Below are 21312 nucleotides of genomic sequence, written 5' to 3' on the forward strand. Positions count from 1 at the left end.
ATCCTGAGTTGCTACTGCTGTTAAGGAGATACACGCCCATGTTCATACGTACACTACACGTTCTGATGGGACACACAAGAGAACTGGTCCCGGTCAGTACCTTCAGGAAACAGGACTTAGGGATCAGGAGACATGGAAGGCAGACTTTAACTTTCCATTTATATTTTGCCATCTGCTTTGAAGTTTTGGCTACATAGTAGTAATAACAATGGTGATAATAACATTAAAAGTAACAGCTGTGCACACAGCTCTTACAATGTTCTAAATGTCTTCCTGTACCAACTCATTTTATGCTTCCTCTGCGAGGGAGGTATTGTTATTATGCCCATTTCACAGATGAAGATGGAGGCTCATAAAAGTTTAGTCACTTGTCCAAAGGCACACAGGTAGGAAGTGGCTGACCTGGGATTTGAACCCAGGCTGGCAGGCCCCAGGCTCTCAGCTCACTGAAAATTATGTCAACTCACTGTACATTATGTAAAAACTTTTTGAAAATTAGTTGAACCTATTTTTTGAAGTTCCACCTGTTTAAAGGGAACTCTGACCCCACAAGGGATCTGAGATTCGGAGACACTGTCCCTCCTCTGCCTCGAGTCTCTCCTCCAGGTACTGTGCCATGACCTGACCAGGGCTAGAAGGGAACTCAGTGACTTCCACCCCACTTTACAGATGAGGAAACTGAGGACCACAGAGAACCAACTTCTCCAAGGTTGTTCAATTGCCACGTGGGGGAGGGGAGCATGCAAGGCCACTTGTCCAGACAGTGTGCTAAGAGAAGGGGAACGGGAAGGGGACAGAACACCTGACGGATGGAGCGTGAGCGTGCCCCTGAACCCCTGCACCCACCAGGTGGCACCAGGCCAGCCCCAGCCCCCCAACCCCGACCTGCAGCTGCTCACCTTGGGTGGACGGCTCTCCTGCCTGGGTGCGCCGCACCTGGGCAAACACCTCCTCGTCCGGGCACCTCATCAGCACCAGGTAGGCATTGATGCGGATCTCAGCATCCTCCTCGGGGCTTTGGTACAGGCTGGAGAGCACAGATCGCTGCCTCGGGCAGGGGGAAAGTCATCACTCAGGGACCACCCACCTCCACCCAGAAGCACGATGTCCCCTCATCTGCACTGGCTCCAGCAGGTGGCCCCGATGCCCTGCCCCAGCTCTCCTGACGTCTCCAGAGCTGCTCTAGACACTCTCACCTGTGGCCCGGTTGTGGGAGGTGGTAGGTTCCCCAGTCACTGCTAATCCCCATCCTCCCACAGGCCGGCCAGAGCCTCATCGATTTCCACAGGTAACAAGGGATAGACAAGTGGGCGTGGCTGCATTCCAAGAAAACTTCATTTACAGGAACAGCACAGCACAGCAACGGACACACAGGAGGTATTCCCGACCCCCCTTCCTAAGCAAGCCACCTCCCCTACCCCGTGATTCTCTGCCCCATCACCTGTTGGTTTCCTTCATAGCACAGCCATTTACCCATCCACTCATGCAGCAATATTTACTGAGCACCCGTTATGTGCCTGGCAAGGTGCGAGGTGCTGGGTGCCAATTATGAACAAGACAAACCCAGCTTTTATCCACCTGAAGCTTACATTTTAGTGCAGAGACAGACACTAAATAAGGTTAATATGTGAAATATATAATACATTAAGTGATAATAACTGCTAAAGAGGGAAAAATAAAATGGGGAAGCCGGAGGCGTGGGGGCTCGAAGAGGCCCATCTCAGGCGAAACAGCCAAGGAAGACTGACAGCAAAGCGATTTCTAAGTAAAGGCCTTCTAGAGGTAAAGGAGTAAAGCCTGGGGGTATACAGGGGAAAGGAATTCCAGGAAGGGAGAAGAGCACGTGCAAATGGCCTGAGACAGAAGTAAGCCCTGCAGGCTTGAAGAACAACAGGGAGACCAGTGTGCCTTATGAGGAGTGTGGGGGTGGTGAGGGAAGTAGGAGGTGAAGCCAAGAGGTGCTAGTGGGTCCGTGGTCAGACCACAGGTCCTGATAAGTCATTATAAGGACTCTGGCTTTGACTCTAAGTGAGACAGGACCCGCTAGTACAGGGGTCAGCAAACTTTTCCTGTAAAGGGAAAGAGAGTCAATTTTTTTTGGCCTTTGCAGGCCATGCAGTCTCTCTTGCAAACTACTCAACTCTGCAGTCGTAGCAAAAAAGCAGCCCGGACCGCACATAAATGAACAGGCACAACTGTGTTCCAACAAAACTTTACATACAAGATCAGGCAATAAGCTGGATATAGATAATGGACCATGTCTTGCCAACCCCTGAACCAGAGCGTTTGCAGCACAGGTGGCTTATATATAGTTTGTTTGTAATCATATACTTATTTGTATATTTATTTGATAAATATATGCCTCCCACATAGACACAGGCTCTATGAGAACAGAGACCTGGACACCTGTTCACGCAAGTCCCTACCACAGTGCCCAGCATATAACAGGTGCTCGGTACATGTGATGAATGAATGAGCAAATAAAGAAGTGAACAGTGGTTTGAGACCCACTACTGCCCAATGCCAACCACAATGAAATAACATGCAGAAGCTCACGTTTGCAGAGCAGGGAACCCTCCGGAAGGCCTGGATGGCCCCCAGCCGGATCTCAGGGGGGCAGCTCCTCAGGGATGCACAAGTGCTCAGCTTGGGGGTGAGAGCTACGGCCGCCAGACCGGCATTGCCAATGGCCTTCAGCACGAGCTGGAGCTGAAACAAGATGGTGGTGGGGCCTTGAGGCCTGACGGGTACGCCCAGCCCACCCATTCAGGCTACAGCTCGCCCACTTGACAGGGACCCCATCAAGGGGCCGTGCCCAGGATGGGGCTGTCCTCACCTGGTCAGCGTCTGAGGGCTCCTGGAAGGTGCAGTTGGCACCCAAGGCGTCTTCCAGGATCCTCATGAGGGAGCCAACACCAGGCAGCTGCCCGCAGGGCCCGTCCAGAGACACACAGAGGTTATGCACCAGAGCTGAGATGCCCAGGAAGGCGCTGGGGCTGGCCTCCGGCGTCTGAAGCAGTGGCTGGGGACAGAAACCGGCCCCCCGACCCCAGCCGAGAAGCCTGGTAAGGGGTCCTTCACAGGTCTCGCCATGTGCAGATCTAGGGTGCTTCCTAAAAATACAGAGGCCCCGGCCCCCCACCCCTGAGGGTCTGAATAAGTTGTCCATGGAGGGACCTGCATGGGGCATTTCTTAAAACACCCCAGATGACCATTCATGTGCATCGAGGATGGAGAACCACACCTCAGGGTGTGGGACAGGGGACATTTGGCAGTGTCTAGAGACGGGATGTTGTCACAGATGGGGGACAGTGCTGCTGGCATCTAGTGGGCAGAGACCCGGGATGCTGCTAAACGTCCTCCCAGACAGCGGACAGCCCCACATGTCAACAGCGCCAGGGCTGAGAGACCCTGGGCTACATCACCAGTCTGGGGGGGCAGGGTGGGGGTGGTGAGCTTCTTCTGGGTGGACTATGGTGAAGAACCTCCGACAAAGTGTCAGGACCCACCCCGGGTGGGTGGCACGGCTCTGCCACCTCCCAAGATGTATGAAACGTGTAAGAAATAAAACCAAAGTTCTCTCTCTGTGATCAATGGGCAAAACAAGTAAGCCAGCTTTTTATGCCCTTCTGTAAAGCCGCACGAGAGACCAACCATCTCTTCTGGGATCATAGGATCCCCAAGTAGTGGTCGCAGTCCCCTGTCTACAGCAGGGGAGATGGAAAGCAGACAAGCTGCGTCCTGCCGCCCAGCCAGGCTGGTTTTCTCCAAACAGCATCACCCGCCCCCAGTTCTGGGAGTGAGAGGGATGAATGGGCAAGGGCTGAGAGAGCTCCCAGGCCACTGTACCTCCCGCCTGTCAGCTGGGGCGACTGGGACCATGCTGTCCTGGACCTGGTGGGGGCATGAGGGCACCCAGCATTGGCTTTGCTCTTCTCCCAGGGTCTTGATAGGAAGTTGGGCAAAAAGGTGGAAAGAGGAAAGGATGTGCTCTGAGTGGAGACTGTCTTTAACAGAGGTGGCCCTGGGTCCAATCCAAAAGAACCCAAATGGAAAGGCACAGCCAGTAGCATTAGTGTAAATGGTGAGCAACTGCCCAGCCCACATACTGATGAAAGCAGCTCTTTTGCCCCTTTCCTGTTCACCCATTTCTGTCCCCCCTCTAACCCTAAAAGCCCAATTATAGGAATGAGATCACTAAGCAGTTAAAACGGACTCCTCCTGACTTATGCTCTTCTGAATGCACACCATGCCTTGCCTAACCTGCTGATTCTTTTCCTGGATAAAAAGAAGTAAGAAGAAAGTAAGAATAAAGAATGACTAGCTCTCTACCCCCAACAGCCCCCTAAGGAGTCCTGCAAGCAGATCACGCAGGCAAGATAACATCTGAAGAGAGAGTCAGCCAGTCTGCATGCACAGAACAATGCAGAACCCAATCTCCTGCCCCAGTGATTCACTGAGATTCTCCCCCCGTGTTTCCCTTTAAAAACTGTCACGGCTGAGCAGAATCTTCAGAGTTGGTCTCAACACACAAGTCCACCTTCTCCCCAGACTGCCGGCTTTTCTGATTAAAGCAACTTTCCTTTCTACTGACACTTGCCTCTCGAATTATTGGCTTTTTAGTGGTGAGCAGCTGAACCTGAGTTTGGTAACAGACCCAGGAAATAAGAAAGTCCCTTGTGTATAGTGCTTGCCAATTTCCATGGTGTAAATGCTCCCACCCTGGCGATTTGAGCTGAGTCACTACAAGGGATCTGGGAAGAGATGGGGAGTCAGCAGCAGGCACACCTCCCGTGACTGGTCCACACACGACACAAGCAATGCAAATAAGCCTGAGGGTGTGGACACGGGACCGCATAGTAAGAGCATTAGAAATTATCCATCTCTCGGGGCTTCCCTTGTGGCGCAGTGGTTAAGAGCCCACCTACCAATGCAGGGGACACGGGTTCAAGCCCTGGTCTGGGAAGATCCCACATGCTGCGGAGCAGCTAGGCCCGTGTGCCACAGCTGCTGAGCCTGCGCTCTAGAGCCTGCGCGCCACAACTGCTGAGCCCGGGTGCCACAACTACTCAAGCCCGCCCGCCTAGAGCCTGTGCTCCACAAGAGAAGCCACCGCAATCAGAGGCCCGCTCACTGCAACAGAGACCCCATGCAACCAAATATAAATAATAAATTATCCATCTCGTACCTTTATTTTAATATGATTTCTCTAACTGCAAGCTTAGATCATTTAATTTTTTTTTTTTTTTTTTGCGGTACGCAGGCCTCTCACTGTTGTGGCCTCTCCCATTGCGGAGCACAGGCTCCGGACGCGCAGGCTCAGCGGCCATGGCTCACGGGCCCAGCCGCTCCGCGGCATGTGGGATCTTCCCGGACCGGGGCACGAACCCGTGTCTCCTGCATCGCCAGGCAGACCCTCAACCACTGCGCCACCAGGGAAGCCCCAATCATTTAATTTTTAATAATGGCTATGTTTATCAATCAGCTCGAAAACTACCTGAAAATCAAGACTCTCCCACAGCACATGTTGGGGCCCTTTTCGGTCTGGTTCCCTGAAGAGCAGGAGGAGACCCAGCCCTCCTTTGGGGGTCAGACTGCCCAACCCACCCAGCTCAGACAGGCCCCTCTCTTCCGGGGGCCTCACAGTGGCAGGGACTCAGCCCAGGCTGAGTCGGAGGAGGGTCATTCCAGCTGCTCAGCAGAGCTCCCCCAGACGCTCAGCCACCCTTACCCCAGGGCACTGAAGCTTTCAGCTGAGAGGAAGACAGAAATGGGGGGGGGGGGCTCAGAAGAGGGGAACGCTGGTTCTAGGCCTCTCGGAGGAAAACCAAGAAAGACGTATTTTATTTAATAAACACACAGCACTCCCTATGTGCCAGGCTCTGCGGTTAACAGGGCACACATGTCACCTGCTTAGAGCCTGAGACACAGAGAGGTTAAGTAACTTGGCTAAGGTCACTCAGCCAGAAAGTGGTAGAGCCAAACTTGACCCTGTAGGGTCTGGTTCCCAGGCTGGGCGCTCCCCCTGCACTCACTGTTTCTCAAAATACATATTCTGGGCTCATTTGTGAAAACCAGACCCGGGCACTGGGCATCAGACAGTGGCCTCGATTATTCCTACAGCCCAGAGCAGGGACCGCCTGGCAGCCTGGGGGAAATACAGCCTCTGCACCAGCTGTTCTTCCCTTGGGTTCATGGTCTTAACCAGGTCTGTGTGTCCACGCAAGGGTATCTGTGTGTGTGCATCTCAGTGTGTGTGTGTTTTAGAATCGCAGTGTTTGTGGGTGTGTGCACTCATTCGAGTGTGCCCTGATGTGTGTGTGCACGTGTACTGACGTGGGTGTGTCCCCGTATGTACACATGCAAGTCCCAGTGTGAGAATGCACACTTGTCCCAGTTTATCCTGGGGGGGGTGTCCAGGTGTGGGTGGATGTCCCTACTTGTCCCCGTGTGTGAGTGTCCTGGTGTGTGTGTGTACATGTATGGCATGTCCAGGTACACGTGTGAGCCCTGGTGTGTACGTCTCAATATGTCTCAATATGTGGGTACGTGGGGATATGTGTCCCCCTGTGGGTGTGTGTCCCCATATGTTCCCACGTAACCATCTTCAGGGTACACGTATGTGAGTCTTGGTACGTGTGTGTGTGTGTATGTGTGTGTGTGTTTCCTTTGTGGAAGGAACGGGGAACGGGGACCTGTGGCTTGGAAAAGCATGTGCAATGTTATTCCAGATTTGGCAAATGAAAACAAACACTCTGTTTTCTTAACACAGAGGAGGGAAAGCAGGGCTCAGCTGGGATGCAGGGGTTATGAAAAGATTGCGAGAAGCCACTCAGACCTGCGGGATGAGGGTTCCTGCCTGCCAGAGGCCTTCACCTCTGCCCGCTCTGCCCCAGGAAGGCTGCCAGCAGGAAGGCAGGGCAGACTTGGGCCCTCCCAGGGCCAAAGATGGAGCCAGAAGCCTGGGAGGGCTCTGTGGGGAGGGCGGGACAGCTGGAGCCACTTGGTTTGCTGGGAGCCAGGCCCCACCTGGGAGCTACAGGGCCAGGACAGCTGGGCCAGTGTCAGGCCTGGGCTCTGAGAGAGTCCAGACAGCAATGACCCTGCTTGTTTGACGGCTGCCCTGGGGGGTCTGTCCAGAACTGCCAGCCTCCCTCAATTTCACAAGAGTCAGAACGCCAGATCTTAATGCCAAAATCTCTGACTTAAAAAGGTTTGGTTCGGGACTTCCTTGACGATCCAGGGGGTAAGACTCCACACTCCCAACGCAGGGGGCCCGGGTTCGATCCCTGGTCGGGGAACTAGATCCCGCATACATGCAGCAACTAAGAGTTCGCATGTCACAACTAAGACCCAGAGCAGTCAACATAAATAAATAAATAATAAATAAAACAGTATTTTTAAAAAAACAATTCAATTAAAAGTCTGCTTCAAATATTCAACTTTCTCTTTTTTTAATCTTTAAAGATGGAAAGATGAAATCATCCCTAAGCCTATGACCACTTTTCCAATGTGACTTTAACACCCATTCATCTTGTCCCAAACCCAGTTCCTCATATCCAAACCAGCCCTCCCCAGAACGCCGAGCAATTAAGCTGGTAGGAAAAAAAAAACATAGGAAGCACCATGACCTTGGGGAGGTGAAGCACTAGCTGGAAAAGACTGATCAGCTGGACTTCACCAAAATGAAGAACTTCTGCTCAGCAAAACACACCATTAATACAGCCCAGCAACGGAACAAAGTCCCGACACACACGTGTGCATGCACACGCGTCACGGACAGAATCTCACAGAGAACGTAGGAGAAAGAAGCCAAACTCCAGATGCACACGAGCCCACGGGTGTGAATGTCAAAAGCAAGCAAAACCTAGTGATGGTCAGAAAAGTCAGAATCATCGTGACCTTTGGGGTCACCGACTGGGAGCTGGAAATGTCCTATATCTTGTCCAGGGGTGGTTACACAGGTGAACACGGATGCGAAAACATCAAACTGGATACTTAAGAGCAGGGCAGTCTCCTGAATGTATAGTTTAAAATGTAAGAACACACACCCCCTAACTGCAACGTAGGACCCTGGGCGGGACCCTGGAACAGACAGAGGACATTAGTGGAAAAAGCAGTAGGACCTGAACAGCTGGAGTTGGTTAACAGTAAGGTAGCAAAAGGTCTGTTTCTTAGCTGTAGTAAACACCTCCTGGTGATGTAAGATGTTAATAATGGGGGATGGGGAGGGGTGTACAGGAACTCTGTACTATCTGCAACTTTTCTGTAAATCTAAAATTATCCTAAAATAAAAAGTGTATTAAAATAATCTCTTGCTGGGCTTCCCTGGTGGCGCAGTGGTTGGGAGTCCGCCTGCCGATGCAGGGGACACGGGTTCGTGCCCTGGTCCGGGAAGATCCCACATGCTGCGGAGCGGCTGGGCCCGTGAGCCATGGCCGCTGAGCCTGTGCTCCGCGGCGGGAGAGGCCACAACAGCGAGAGGCCCGTGTACCGCAAAAAATAATAATAATAATAATCATCTCTTGCCTTCCTCCCTCCCCCTCCCTCCTCCTCCCCCTCCCTCGTTTTCTTACCCCCCTCTCCCTTCCATCCTCCCGCTTCAGGCTGCACAAAGCAAGCCTGCATCCCCAGCACATGCCCAGCTCAGCACATGTGCATCCTTGTGACAGGTTGAGAGAACAAGCAAATACAGTCCAGAGAGGTGCAAGCTCTGGTCTTGCAGGATGAGAACCTACGAGAAGCAGGTGAGAGAAGATCCTGGGCTCCGAGACAGCCGAGACTCCCACCTGCTCTGCTCACGGCGTGTCCCTGGCGAGTGGTCACAGCGGCGACACCAGTGCGTACGTAACACTTAGCCCACGTCACAACAACTATTAGTTGCACCATCACCCTACGAGTTACTCCCACCGCACAGACGGGCACCCGAGGCACAGAAGAGTGGAGCACCTTGCCCAAGGTCGTGCTGGTAGGGACAGGGTTGGATTCTGAAGCAGAGGGACCAGGCACCAGAGTCTGTGCTTTTGGCCACTGCATTCATGCCGAACAAAGAAAGAAGGAATAGGGAGCCCGACCCTGCCCAGCACTGGCTGAGCCTCCGCAGGCCCTGGATGGCGCTGACGTCCCTGTGGTCAGAGTGTCACCTGCTAGGCCATGAGCTATGGGTGATGCCCCTTGGGGCCTGGCCCTCGTCTGGCTCCAGGTCAGTGCCCGATTCCCTAATGAATGGAGCCAACCACACAGCCTAGAACAGCCCCACTGCAAACTCTGGAGGTGTGGGTCAGGGGTCAGGCCAGGGGTGAATGCTCCCTACACTCCAACTGGAGAGTGGCCAGAGCCCCTCCAGCATGAAGGACTGAAAGATCCTGCTGGAGACCCCCTCATCAGCCAGCACAGAGGTCCAGGGACCCTGGCTGGCCCATCACCGCTTCCACTCCCCACTGGTGACCTCTGAATCCTGGCCCACTACCAGTCTGGGACAGCAGGGTGAGGACTGACAAGTGACCCCACCACCAGCTGAGTGCGGACACCCCCCATGGTCCAAGGGAAAGGCACAGCAGCTGCATCACCCAGCTACCCAGCCTCCTTGGGCCTCAGTTTCCTCATCTGTAAAATGGGAGTAATAAAAGCACCTACTTCATAGAGGCATCGGGGGGGTTAAATAAGACCTCCTTGTGCTGTCAGAAATTATTGGCCTAGTTTCACATGCTTTCCTAATCTCAAGATTCATTAAATATGCTTGATTACAGGAATAATAGCAGCTCTAATTTAAAGCGCTTGGACTCTGTGCCAGGCATCGGGAGAACTGCTTCACATTCAGCATCTCATTTCTCACCATGAGCCCAAGAGGGAAGTGCTGCTCCATCCCCATCTTACAGATTGGAAAACAAGCTCAGAGAGGTCAAGTCACTTGCCTAGGATCACAGAGCTGGGAGGGACACTGCTGAGACTCAAACCCAGATTTCTCTGACCTGCCTCCACTGGTCCCACGAGGCACTGGCACAAAGCCCGGAGGACAGAAGGTTCCCCCACCCCTCCCCACCGCACCCAATCAGCAGTGGAGCAGGGGAGGGATGACACGGGGCGGGGTGGTACGCAGAGGCTCACCAGCAGCGCGTGGACCATAGCATCTGTGGGCTGCGGGACAAACGCCAGTGACCAGAGCCATGCCTCTGTCTCATCTGCCTCCAGCTCCCCGGACACAATGAGCTCCGCCATGAGGCTCACGCAAGGCTTGGTACCACAGGGGGGCAGGGCATCCACCAGCGGTCGCCTGAGATGGAGAGAGGCCCAGGAAACATCATGATGGCGGCCCACACACCCCAGGAGCCTTCCAGGACATCTCTTGTGAAGCCTCAGGTCATCCGGGAGCGATCAGAGGCTCGGAGAGGTACAGCAGGGACCTGTCCACACTCACAGCCCCGGGAAGGGGCCGAGCCGGGCCTGGGAGCCAGGCAGCCTGGCCGGGGGCCTGTGCTCTTAGGGCCACAGAGACACCAGCAGTCCAGTCTAAACCCTTGCAGTGCTGCCCACCCTGGAGACACAGCGGTTTGGGGCGACATGAGTCCCTGCCCACTGCTCTCCAGAAACCAACCATGGTCACCATGTAGGGTGAGAACCCCTTGCATAGAACAGGAATCAACAATTAGCAGGTTGCCTCCCATTAAACCTCTAATGCTCTCAGCCCAACATCAGGATCTTCTCCCTTTTTTTTTTTTTTTTTAAGATTACCGAAAGGCTGAGAAGTTCCAGAAAGGTTTCCAACCTTTGCACAATGATGGGTCTAAACAGGAAAATGATGACTGAACGGGGGTGGGTGCATAGGTCGCAGTAGAAATGGGAGGTTCCCAGAGCTGGGGTCACACGAGGCAGCAGGGCACACGGGGGGGGTAGATTGGGACCCCCCCCACCCCATCAACCCTGATGAGTGGCATCCATGGCCACAAAAGACCAGGCACCCCCACTGCCCCGCTCCACACACACCATCTGCCCATAAATAGTCTCTGGCCTCAATTTGCTCATCTATAAAATGGGAATGCTGATGACAAGACCAGCCCCAAGATGAGCGTGAGCCCTCAGGAACACAGGCCACTTCACCTGAGGAATGTCCTACCTGTCCTTCCCATCTCTTGCCCTTGTGTTTCCTCTATTTTCCTCATAGATTTGGGCCTTGGAAAACCAGCCTCTGGACAGAAATGGAGGAGGAGGTGAGGGCAAGAAAAATCTCTCAAGAGTGTCAGTCCTCTTGGAAACTTCTAGAGCTGGGGAGGGTCTCCCCTCTCCCTGATTCCCGACATCTAGGTAGACAAGTGAGACACAGGGGCTTGTGGGAAAATCCCGAGTGACAAGTAGGGTGAGTCACGAAGGGAACAGGCAGCTCCACAGGAAGACTCAGGGGCCCCTTCCTACACCAAAGATAATTAAAATGTGCCCAAGTCAAATATCCTTTATCTTTAAGCCCATAAGAATTCGATGGAGCAGCACAGACCACCTGGGTCAAAAATCCCGACTCTGCTGTGTAACCTTGGGCAAGTGTCCTAACTGCTCTGTGCCTTGGTTTCCTTCCACGTTGTAACATAGGAATAATAAAACCACCTACCTCATGGGGTCATTGTGAGCATTAAATGAGTGAATAAGACATAAAACGCTTGGAAGGTATCTGTGCCTTATTAGTTACTAAGTTTGGTGGTCATTCAATTAGACATCCGGTAATGTTGGTTTGGGGATGGGGGTCTTTCATAGTTCCAAGTCGATAAAATTTTTTCAGGTCTCAAAATCTTTTTGAGAGCCTTTGAAAAGCTCACAAGCCTGAAATCCGGATCTCAGGGGTCCAGTGAACGGCTGGACTCGGGGAAGGAGCCGCAAGCTTTCCCCTGCACAGCCCTCAGCCGATGGAGTTAGGTCCTCAGAGGTTCCCCTCCACGCTTGGGGGTCTCTCTACACCCCTTGCTGGCCTCACATCAGGCAGGTCCCAGCCCTGCCCAGCACCCCTCCAGCCCCAGGAGAAGGGTACCCAAGGCGCATTGGAATGCTAATTCCAGCTCTCAGCAAGAGGGTCCCTGTGTGGGGAGGGAACAATGCCGGTCTTTATCCGGCCAGGTCCTGCAGCCTCCAGTCTCCCGAAGCCCCCGTGGGAACCCTCCAAGCTCCCCTCTTAATCGCCTTCTTGGCAGGCGTCCCCAGACTGAAGGACGACAAGTCAGTATCACAGGGATGAGCTGAAATGTCGCCACCCATCTCTCAGTGGGGACCTAGGACAGCATCAAGACTACCCAGCCCACCAGGACCCCCAGGCAGCTCCTGGCCCAGCCCCCGACTCGGGGAGAGGCCCTTACCAGTTGTCTCGGCATTTGAAAAAAGAATGTTCCCAGAGTTCCATGAGCTCATCCGCAGAGAGGCCCCGGAGCTCAGACACCAGCGTCAGGAACAGCTCTGCGGCCTAGAAATCAGAGAGGAAAGTGTGAGAGGCCCCAACCGCAAGGGTCACCTCATCCATCTCCTTGCCTCCAGGCATGGCTGGAAACACTAGGATCTCCTGCCTACGGTGTCACAGACCCAAAGAGATGAGGCTGCTCGTCTGGGCTTCCTTCCACTGCATCCCAGCTCCTGGCACACAGGCTGGCCCATTCTTTTTCTTTAATTTAACAAGCGTTTATTGGGCACCTACTACATGCCAGGCATGCTTTAGGGGCCAGGGATGTGCGGGTGAAGAAGAGACACGGCATCTGCATTTGTGGGCTTTATGCTCTAATAAAAGCTCGATACATGTTCACTACGATTATAATCTAGTTACTATAATGAGTCAGCGTATTTCACAAAGTTAGTGAGATAGCCATCTTTTCTGATATTTTTAATGAAAAAAATATGTGAACGTTTTTCAGCGTTATGAGCAGTGATGGCTAATCAACAGGGGTTTGCAGTTTTTGCCCCTTGTCTGCAGGTCTGAGCAGCACAGTCACCAAGTCTCCAAAAACCCAAGGAAATAAAGGACTCTATTCAGAGCCCGCACCTCTCGGGTTTCAGGAGATGCTTGGCTTGGGATGCCGGCCCCACATCCTGCCTTCCCTCCCCGGTGCCTCTTCAGTCTCAGATTCGTTGCCTCGGCCCGAGCCCAAAGCCACAGAAAGAGTGACGAGGTCCTGGCTTCCCGCTGCGCTTGGCGAAGGCCAAGAATGAGCCCTCACCCCACCCAGCCAGGGGTCCACTACTGCTGGGACGGGTTTGCCTCACCTCAGGCCTCCTCTGCTCTGAGCAGCTGAGACTGAGTCCCCGTGCACAGAGCTTGACCTCAGCAAGACGCAAACGCGAAACAGGCCCCTCACAGGCCAGCGTAAACCACCCTCCCCTCCCTTCTCACCAGCACGTCTGCCCCCAGGGTCTGGGCAGCTTCCCCATCGTGTGCCTTCTGCCGGTGGAGCCGATGGGGACCCTTCGTTCTGCCTTTAATTCCTCATGCAGGACACACAAGCAGCCCCCTGTCGGGGCCGACCACCACCTCTAGAGTGGCCCTGGCCAGCATCGGCCTAGTTTGGGGCAGCTACCCCAGGAGCCCCGCCGCCTTCCGGACAGGCTCAGGTGCATTTCCCTCCAGCTGGTGGCTGCCTTGCCCGGGCATCATCTGTGAATCCCTAGACTCGGAACACATCTGCTTCTAAGACCTCCAGCACGTGTGCAGCCGCCGGGCTGGCTGGGCATCCGCTCAGGAGCAGGCCTCCTGCTCTGGGAGGCCTCAGGCTGCAAGTGTTGGCTTCAGGAACAGCTTTCCAGAGCCAGACACAGCAGGAAGGGCTGTAGCAGCTCATCCCGGAAGGCTTGCGGGTGGAGGAAGGAGGCTGTCATTCCTGCCTCCTGGGCGAGAAGCCCGTCCCCACCATCGCCACTAACAACATCTATGCAAACGGTAATAACAACGGTTACTTTCTCTGGAGCCTCAGCTGTGTGCCAGGTGCTGTTCTAGGCACTTTACAGGGACCATTTCATTTGACCTTAACCCTGTGAGGGGCCGTCATTATCCTCACTTAACAGAGAGCATTTAAGTCAGGCGCCAGTGGACACAGAGCTACTAAGTGGCAGAGCGAGACTTGGACCCACACTCTTAACCAGGATCCTACACTCAAGGCCATGGGAAAAAAGAAAAGCCAGCCCTGTTTGCCAGTTTCCGAGGTGTGAATACTGCCACTGCAGCCCGTCACCAGCGGCCCGTGTGCCATCACTGAACGCAGACGTGGGAATCACTGTGCAGAAGCACGACACTGCGTCACAGTTCCACCCTGCGGTAGATGCAAATAACCTCCAGTGCAAAGATTAAAATGTAGTAAGATAACTAGGTAGTGATGATTTTGAGCATTCATTACCTTTGTTTCGAGTATGATTCATTTTCATTGTAAGTCGGTATAACTTAGTCTTTAGTAATGTCCATTTAACAACCAGTCTGCAGGATTTCTGGAATCTAACCATTGGCTCTGGCAAATCGGTACAAGCCAGCCTCGCGCACCACCGTCCACACTTCGCTGTACACAGTCGGTGCTGAATCAATATCTGTGACTTGGGTGTCCTATTACGAGCAACCTGGATGGTGGTCAGGAGCTGTGCCCTCCCCAGGCGTCCTCCCTGGCAGCCCTGGGAGGGGGTGGGGCCCGACCCGCCTTGCTTCTCTCCCCATCCTCTCCTTCACTCCATCAGGCTCTTGGCCATCCCAGCCCGCTGCCCCCCACGTGGAAACTCGGGGGGCCTCTCTGCGGAGGGGTCAGGCTGGGGAATTTGCTCTCCATTGAGTCCTGAGTCCTGGTTTTGTTTCCAGACTGAAAAACCAATCTTGTCTCCTGCCCATCAGCAATGGGGAGGGGCAAAGGCATTCTTAGCTGAAGCCCACGGGGTCGGTCCCCCCGGTAACCGACGGGCCCTCAGTCCTCCCGGGGAGGCCAAGGCACTGCTTGATGTGCACCAAAGCATCCCTGAAAAGCCATTTTCAGGAACAAGGTCCTTGGTAATTCACCCCCAGCCCAGGGGACCTCCCTAGTGGGAACAATTTGTTTCCTTGTTAGCACTATAAATACAGGGCAGCCACCCTGCACCCTCTGGGGCCGGCACTGCCAGTCTCCAGGAGGGGAGACACAGGCCCACAGCACGCCTGCCCCCGAGCCACCTCTGGCGGGGGAAATGCCCAGTCAGGGGGCCAGACGGGAGGAGGCCGGTTAGGACACAGGATGTAGAGCGGCGGTTCTCAGTGGGGGTGACCGTGCTCCCCAGGGGACGCTGGCAGCCTCTGGAGACACTCTGGGTTATCATGACTGGGCTGCGGGTGATGCTGGCATCTGTGGGTAATGGTCAGGAATGCTGCTGAACATCCGACAGTGCACAAGGCGGCCCAAGGCGTCAGGAGTGCCAGGGTGAGAATCCCTGCTGTGGGCTGGTTTGCCTGGACTAACAGCCCGCTCTGTCAGCCACTAGCTGGTGGGCTTGGACCACACCTCGCAGGGCTGAGGGCCCTCTCCTTGGGGCTGCTCTCTGACTCCCGCGAGGGCCACGAGATCAAGGATTCCAGAGAGCGATGAGCATGGGGCTTGGCTCGCTCCCGGTCCCTGAAACAGTGAACAGCCAGCTTGCACACGCGTCTCTGCTATACACACGCAAAATGTATGATGTGTGTGTACATGTGTGAGTGTTCAATATGCATTCGGTATGTGCATATATACTAGTCTATATTTACTGATGACATATTCAACATATTTTATACATATTCAACATATCCTTAGATATGGTTTTTTCCACGTTATATCTGAATCTGATTCTTCTCCCCACCCCACTCCCGCTATCACCCCAGACCAAGCCTCCTTCATCTCCTACCTGTGTTACTGTAACAGCCTCTTAACTGTCTCCCGACACCCCGTTGGCCCTCAGTCTATTCTCTACCGGCAGCCAGAATGTGAGCATTGAAATGTACATCAGATCACAACACCCTCCAAGGTTCCTCATTTACCCTGAGTAAAAGCAATCTGGGGAATTCCCTGGCGGTCCAGTAGTTAAGACTCTGTGCTTCCACTGCAGGGGGAGTGGGTTCAGTCCCTGGTCGGGGAACTAAGATACCGCATACCGCACGGTGAGGCAAAAAAAAAAAAAAAAGCAATCTGTGTGCCCCCCTAAGGGGGCGACCCTGTCCCCTCTCACCCTCCCACTCCGCTCCAGTCACAAGGCCTCCTTGCCACTCAAACTGGTGCTGAAACTCGCTCACCGTGCAGCTCCTGCCCTGGCGCACGTGCTGGGGCCGCCCCCTCTGGCAGTCCCCCCGCCAGACCCCTATCCACCCCACTCACTCCTCACCTCCTTCTGGTCCTTACTCAACATCACCTCCCCCGTGAGGCCTTCCCAGGCATCCATCATTTAAAACTGCATCCCATGCCTCCCCCACCTGCCCCCTTCACCCCTCTTCCCCTCTCTACTTGTCTCCCCAGCCCCCTGGGGCCCATGATCCCAGGCGCAGTGGGACCTGGCTCTGCTTCCTGCATCTGAGCAGGACACAAGTGTCTGAGCCATCTCAGCCCAGCCCCCCAGGGACCGAGGGGGGCTAACCCCAGTCTGGATGCCCCCAGCCCTGTTCTCTCCTGAACTAAACGCTTCGCCTCCCGCAGCCAGAGGCATCCATGAGGGCCTCTGGTGCTGAGAATTCCGGATGGAGACATTTCCGGCAGTAAAGGCACTCCTGGATCTGAGGCTGGGGCTGGACGGGCACTGGCCTCCAACATCCTTCTCCACTGACTTCACATGAGCAACACTAAGAAACACAAAGCTTTGCACCCAGATGCCTGGTTCCCAGCCCAGACCTGCCAGGCCAGGCCGTCAAAGGTTGGGGTCTGGGCATCCATATATCTGACAGGCCCCCTACCCAAGTGCTGCCCGGAGGGCAGGGGGTGTGCCTGGCACACCTGGCACCATGCCTAGAAGTGGGGCCGCACCCAGCCCTGTCCACACTTGGAACGACCTATTTCTGTCCAGCTGGGCACATGACAGCCCCCAAGTCCTCGGCCCTATGAAAGCAGCCAGTGAAACAGGCATTTATAAATTTGCGGCATCCCAAATCAACAAGCAAGTATATTTTGAACCCTCCCAGGCTGTTGTGGGATCAAAGTAAAAACACCCCATGCTTCTCTCCTCGGCACACAGGCCCTGGGACTTGAATCAGAAAAATCCCAGCATCTTTAATGCCTTCCAGGAAAGGCTAGGGTTCTCACGCTGAAGTCATCAGCAATGCTGAGATGGGCAGAAATAGTGGACACAGTGAAAGTCCCCAAAATGTCACTGGTGACATCCAGCCCTGAGCTGTGGATGGCAGGGATCTTACAACAAAGATTACTATGGGCCTAGAATGTTCTGGAAGGCATCCTGACCACGAGGCCCTGCAGGACCTGACCCCACCGGTCCTCACCGTCGAGCTCCAGCCAGGCTGAGCTGCGTGCTCCCCAAACACGCCCAGCGAGGTTCAGACTCAGGACTCTGGCCCTGGCCAAACCCTCCTTTTGGAGCACTAGTCCCCTGGATTCCCAAGGGACCAGCCCAGGTCTCAACTCCAGTGTACCCTGCTAGACCCCTGGCCTAAGGTGGCCACTCAGCCACGCCCCCGCTCTGTTCTCTCAGTGCCCATCAACAGCTAAAACCCTTGTACATTTGCAGTGGTTACCATCCATCTCCCCCACGCTGGATCTTAGGCTCTGGGAAAGCGGGGACTATTTCTGTCTCATTCGTCATAAGGGCACAGCGTAAGCCCCTCATCTTGCTGAACAAACCGAAGAGTTCACAGGCTAGGCAAGCCAGGGCCCTGCCAATAGGAACATTGCTCCTGTGATGTGGAAGGTCCCATCAGGAGGAGAACGTGGGAAGGCAGGCTCCACACGGAGCCCAGATGCATCATTTTCTTTCCCCAGGGACGGCGTTAAGCCTTCCTCAGGGCTCTCTTACAGGCAGGTGGAGGGCTCTGTCTCAGAACAAAACAGGCAGGGAGAAGGCACATCATCACAGCATGGTCTTGGTACTCTCAGAAACACTGTCATCAGTCACAAAGGAGGGAACCAGACAGATGTCTCAGAGACCTCTGAAACTCTCTGAGCTATGAGACCTCGACATCATGTCCACCCCTTGACTTTAAACAACTGGGAATTCCAAGGAAGGCCTGGGACATGTGTTTTTGACTTGGTGGAAACTCCTCAATGCTGAGGCTTGGGTATGGCTGGAGATTTCCTGAGAGATCTCTAGGACAGGCCAGGTCCAGAAGGTTAGTCCATGAGCCCAAAAGGACCATTTGCCCAAAGACAGACAGAGGAGAAAAAGGCCTCCTCTAAGCTCATATCCAACCTGCACTAGGCCAAGGCTTGCACACACCAGCTAGATTTCTTCCCCTTCTTTGCTATCACAACCGGGCATAGTTGTGCAGTGCACAACCTATGCAACAGTACACAGCAGTCCTGATATTGAACATCTGAGCAAGTAGACCGTAAAGGATCTGGTAGGAAGAGGAAGGTGTCCCAGGGAACCAGGCCCCAGGCAGACTCTGGCCTGTGGCTGGAGAAGCCACTTACCTCGAAGCTTGTGGTCTGAGCCAGGCACAGCTTCCTCACTGATGCAGCCACCATGGCCACCGTAGCCTGGGACGGTGTCTCCTCCCATTCGTACAACAGGCTTCTTGGGGTTAAGTCTCCATCGTCTGGATCTGAGATGGGAAGTGCTGGCCAGGGATGACCGCATGGGGGACAAGCCAGAGTGAGTAGAAGGACCCCTGGGAGCCACCCCCTCACCCTGCCAACGCTTCCTTCAACATGTTTCTGGCAACAGTTGAGGGGAACACGCATAAGGAAAATCATGGCAGTGTTGCTGCTAACAGCAAAAGACGGGCAGCAGTCTATGTGGCCATCAGTAAGGGATGGCCAAATAAGCTGACTCCAAAGCCCTCTTGGGACTGACAGAGAAAACATGAAAACTTCATCCATGCAATGGAGGGTTATTCAGCTGTGACACATGCTACAACATGCATGAACCTTGAAAACATTCTGGGAAGTGAAAGAAGCCAGTCATAAAAGGCCCCATACTGGGAACTTCCCTGGCGGTCCGATGGTTAAGACTCGGCGCTTCCACTGCAGGGGCCACAGGTTTGATCCCTGGTCAGGGAACTAAGATCCTGCATACCACACAGTGCGGCCAAAAAAAAGAAAAAAAAAAGTCACATACTATATGATTCTATTTACATGAAATGTCCAGAATGGACTAATGAAGAGAGTAGATTCGTGGTTGCCAGGAGCTGGGGGAACAGGAGGTGACAGCAAATGGGTGCAAGGTTTCTTCTGGGGTGATGAAAACGTAGTAAAGTTGATTGTGATGATAGGTGCACAACTCTGACTCTACTAGAAGCCACTGAATTGTTCACTTTACTTTTTTTTTCTTTTTCTGGCCACGCCACACGGCTACGGGGATCTTAGTTCCCCAACCAGGGATCAAACCCAGGACCCCAGCAGTGAAAGCACCGGGTTGTAACCACTGGACCGCCAGGGAATTCTCTGAATTGTTCACTTTAAATAAATGAGTTGCACAGTATGTGAATTACATCTCAACTACAGCTGTTTAAAAAATGTATGTCTGAAAAGGTCATTCCACTCAACGGGGAACCGCCAGGTCCTGACACTAGATGTCCCAGTCACTGCCAGTGTCTGTGCCTGAGGGAGGGCTCAGGGGGCAGGTCAGCCTGGAATCTCAGCCTGGGCTCCGTGGAGCCAGAGGGAATGCTGGGAAGACCCAGGGCTTCAGTCCCCACCTGCTGGGTTCTCCCCAGGGTGGTGCAGGCAGGGAGTCTGTCCTCCGAGGCAAACATGATTCAACCCACCAGGGCTACAGAAAAGACCCCGGGGGTCCAAGTCCCAGCTCTCATTAGCTCTGTGACTTCAAACAAGTCATTTTATCTCTTGGAAACATTTTCCTTAAATGAAAAATACAACTAATAATAACAGTAACTTCCTAATGGGGTCATGATGAGAATTAAATTAAATAATCCCCATAAAGCCTTCAGCACAGATACTGGCCCACAGTAAATCCTTCCCAACTGTCGGCAGTAAGAACTAACTACCCTTATTTCATTATTCAGGGAAATAGCCATTTTTCCACCATGGAAAACAAGAACAAAAACAAACAACTCTTTTCCTCAGATGCATGCCTTGCTTGTTTCTTTCTGTGCGAAATCATAGAAGGGACCCAAGCTCCAGGGGAGGCTACATGTTGGCAGGAACTTTCCAGAAAATCAGGAAACCTGAGTCAGTTTGCCCCCAAAATGGTCAGGTTGAAAGGTCATCAGATGTAAGATGGATTTCCCACAAAAGCTGGGAACCAGAAGATTCCATCTCCACTGAGGACCACCCAGGGAGGAGGCCAAGACCAAGCCTGGGCCATGTGAGCCGAGAGAAACTTCTAGAAAGAGAGGCTCCCTCTCCTGACGATGGCCACTTTCAGAAACAGTTCAAGAGTGTCCAGACAGGGACAGAGGGATGGAGCCTAGGTTTGCTTGAGTCCCTCTGGCCAGGGGAGGCTGTGAGGCTCAACTAAGGTTCCTTTTCCCCGCCTCATTCACCTGCGACAGCCGGGTCCTGGGGCGTCTCATACAGCAGGGTGAGCGAGGAAAGGGTCCGCATCTGCACAGCACTCGCCTCCCCGGAGAGGGGCCCCACGGTGGCCAGCTCCATGCAGGACGCCTCCCCCAGCACTCCGGCCTGGAAACTCTGGACACAGGTCAGGCGGAAGGCCTCCTGGACCGTGGGGGGAAGAGGCGGAGGCTCAGGCCAGGCCTTGGCAGTGAGGGAACCCCCCCCCGGGGCCCCTGAAACCGGCAGCAAGGGCCAAGGCTGGGGGGGAGCCCACTGCGGGGGAGCTTCAGCACCCCCCCTCCCCATAGAGAGAGGAGGAAGGTCAAGAAAAGCAAGAACGTGCAGTAAGCAGTAACCCCAAGGAGAGGAACGATAAAGCCTCAGCTGGAAAATGAATAACACCACCAGAGTCTGCAGTCCTGCATCAGCCTCTAGATGCTGAGGCTTTGTATCATCGTGTTAGCAGTGATCATCCCTTATCCTTATACAGTTGCTTACTATTTACACAACACTTTCACCTGCAGGGAGCTATGGACCCAAGAGGAGGAGAGGAGAAGAGGAGGGGAGAAGAGGGGGTAGGGCGAGGGGTGGAGGGAGAGGAGGATGAGAGAAGAAGTGGGGGGAAGGGAAAGGACAGAAGCAGCGGGAGGGGAGCAGGGTGGTGGGCAGAAGGGCTGAGAGATGGAGGGGGGAGGGG

At 54.0% G+C, this 21312-nt stretch overlaps 1 protein-coding gene across 1 annotated transcript in view; it reads right to left on the minus strand.

Moving 5' to 3' along the window:
- Positions 1–21312, minus strand: part of LOC132437672 (uncharacterized) — a 182470-nt gene that overhangs the window by 120548 nt on the left and 40610 nt on the right. The window contains exons 8-14 of the mRNA XM_060031004.1: positions 20603–20774; positions 18570–18700; positions 12336–12439; positions 10108–10273; positions 2837–3022; positions 2557–2709; positions 900–1044 (exon numbers count right to left, since the gene is read on the minus strand). Of these exons, the coding sequence (XP_059886987.1) occupies positions 900–1044; positions 2557–2709; positions 2837–3022; positions 10108–10273; positions 12336–12439; positions 18570–18700; positions 20603–20774 (1057 nt within the window). The remainder of the gene's footprint in view (positions 1–899; positions 1045–2556; positions 2710–2836; positions 3023–10107; positions 10274–12335; positions 12440–18569; positions 18701–20602; positions 20775–21312) is intronic.

This window comes from Delphinus delphis, chromosome 15 (assembly GCF_949987515.2).
Source record: "Delphinus delphis chromosome 15, mDelDel1.2, whole genome shotgun sequence".
Lineage (NCBI taxonomy): Eukaryota > Metazoa > Chordata > Mammalia > Artiodactyla > Delphinidae > Delphinus > Delphinus delphis.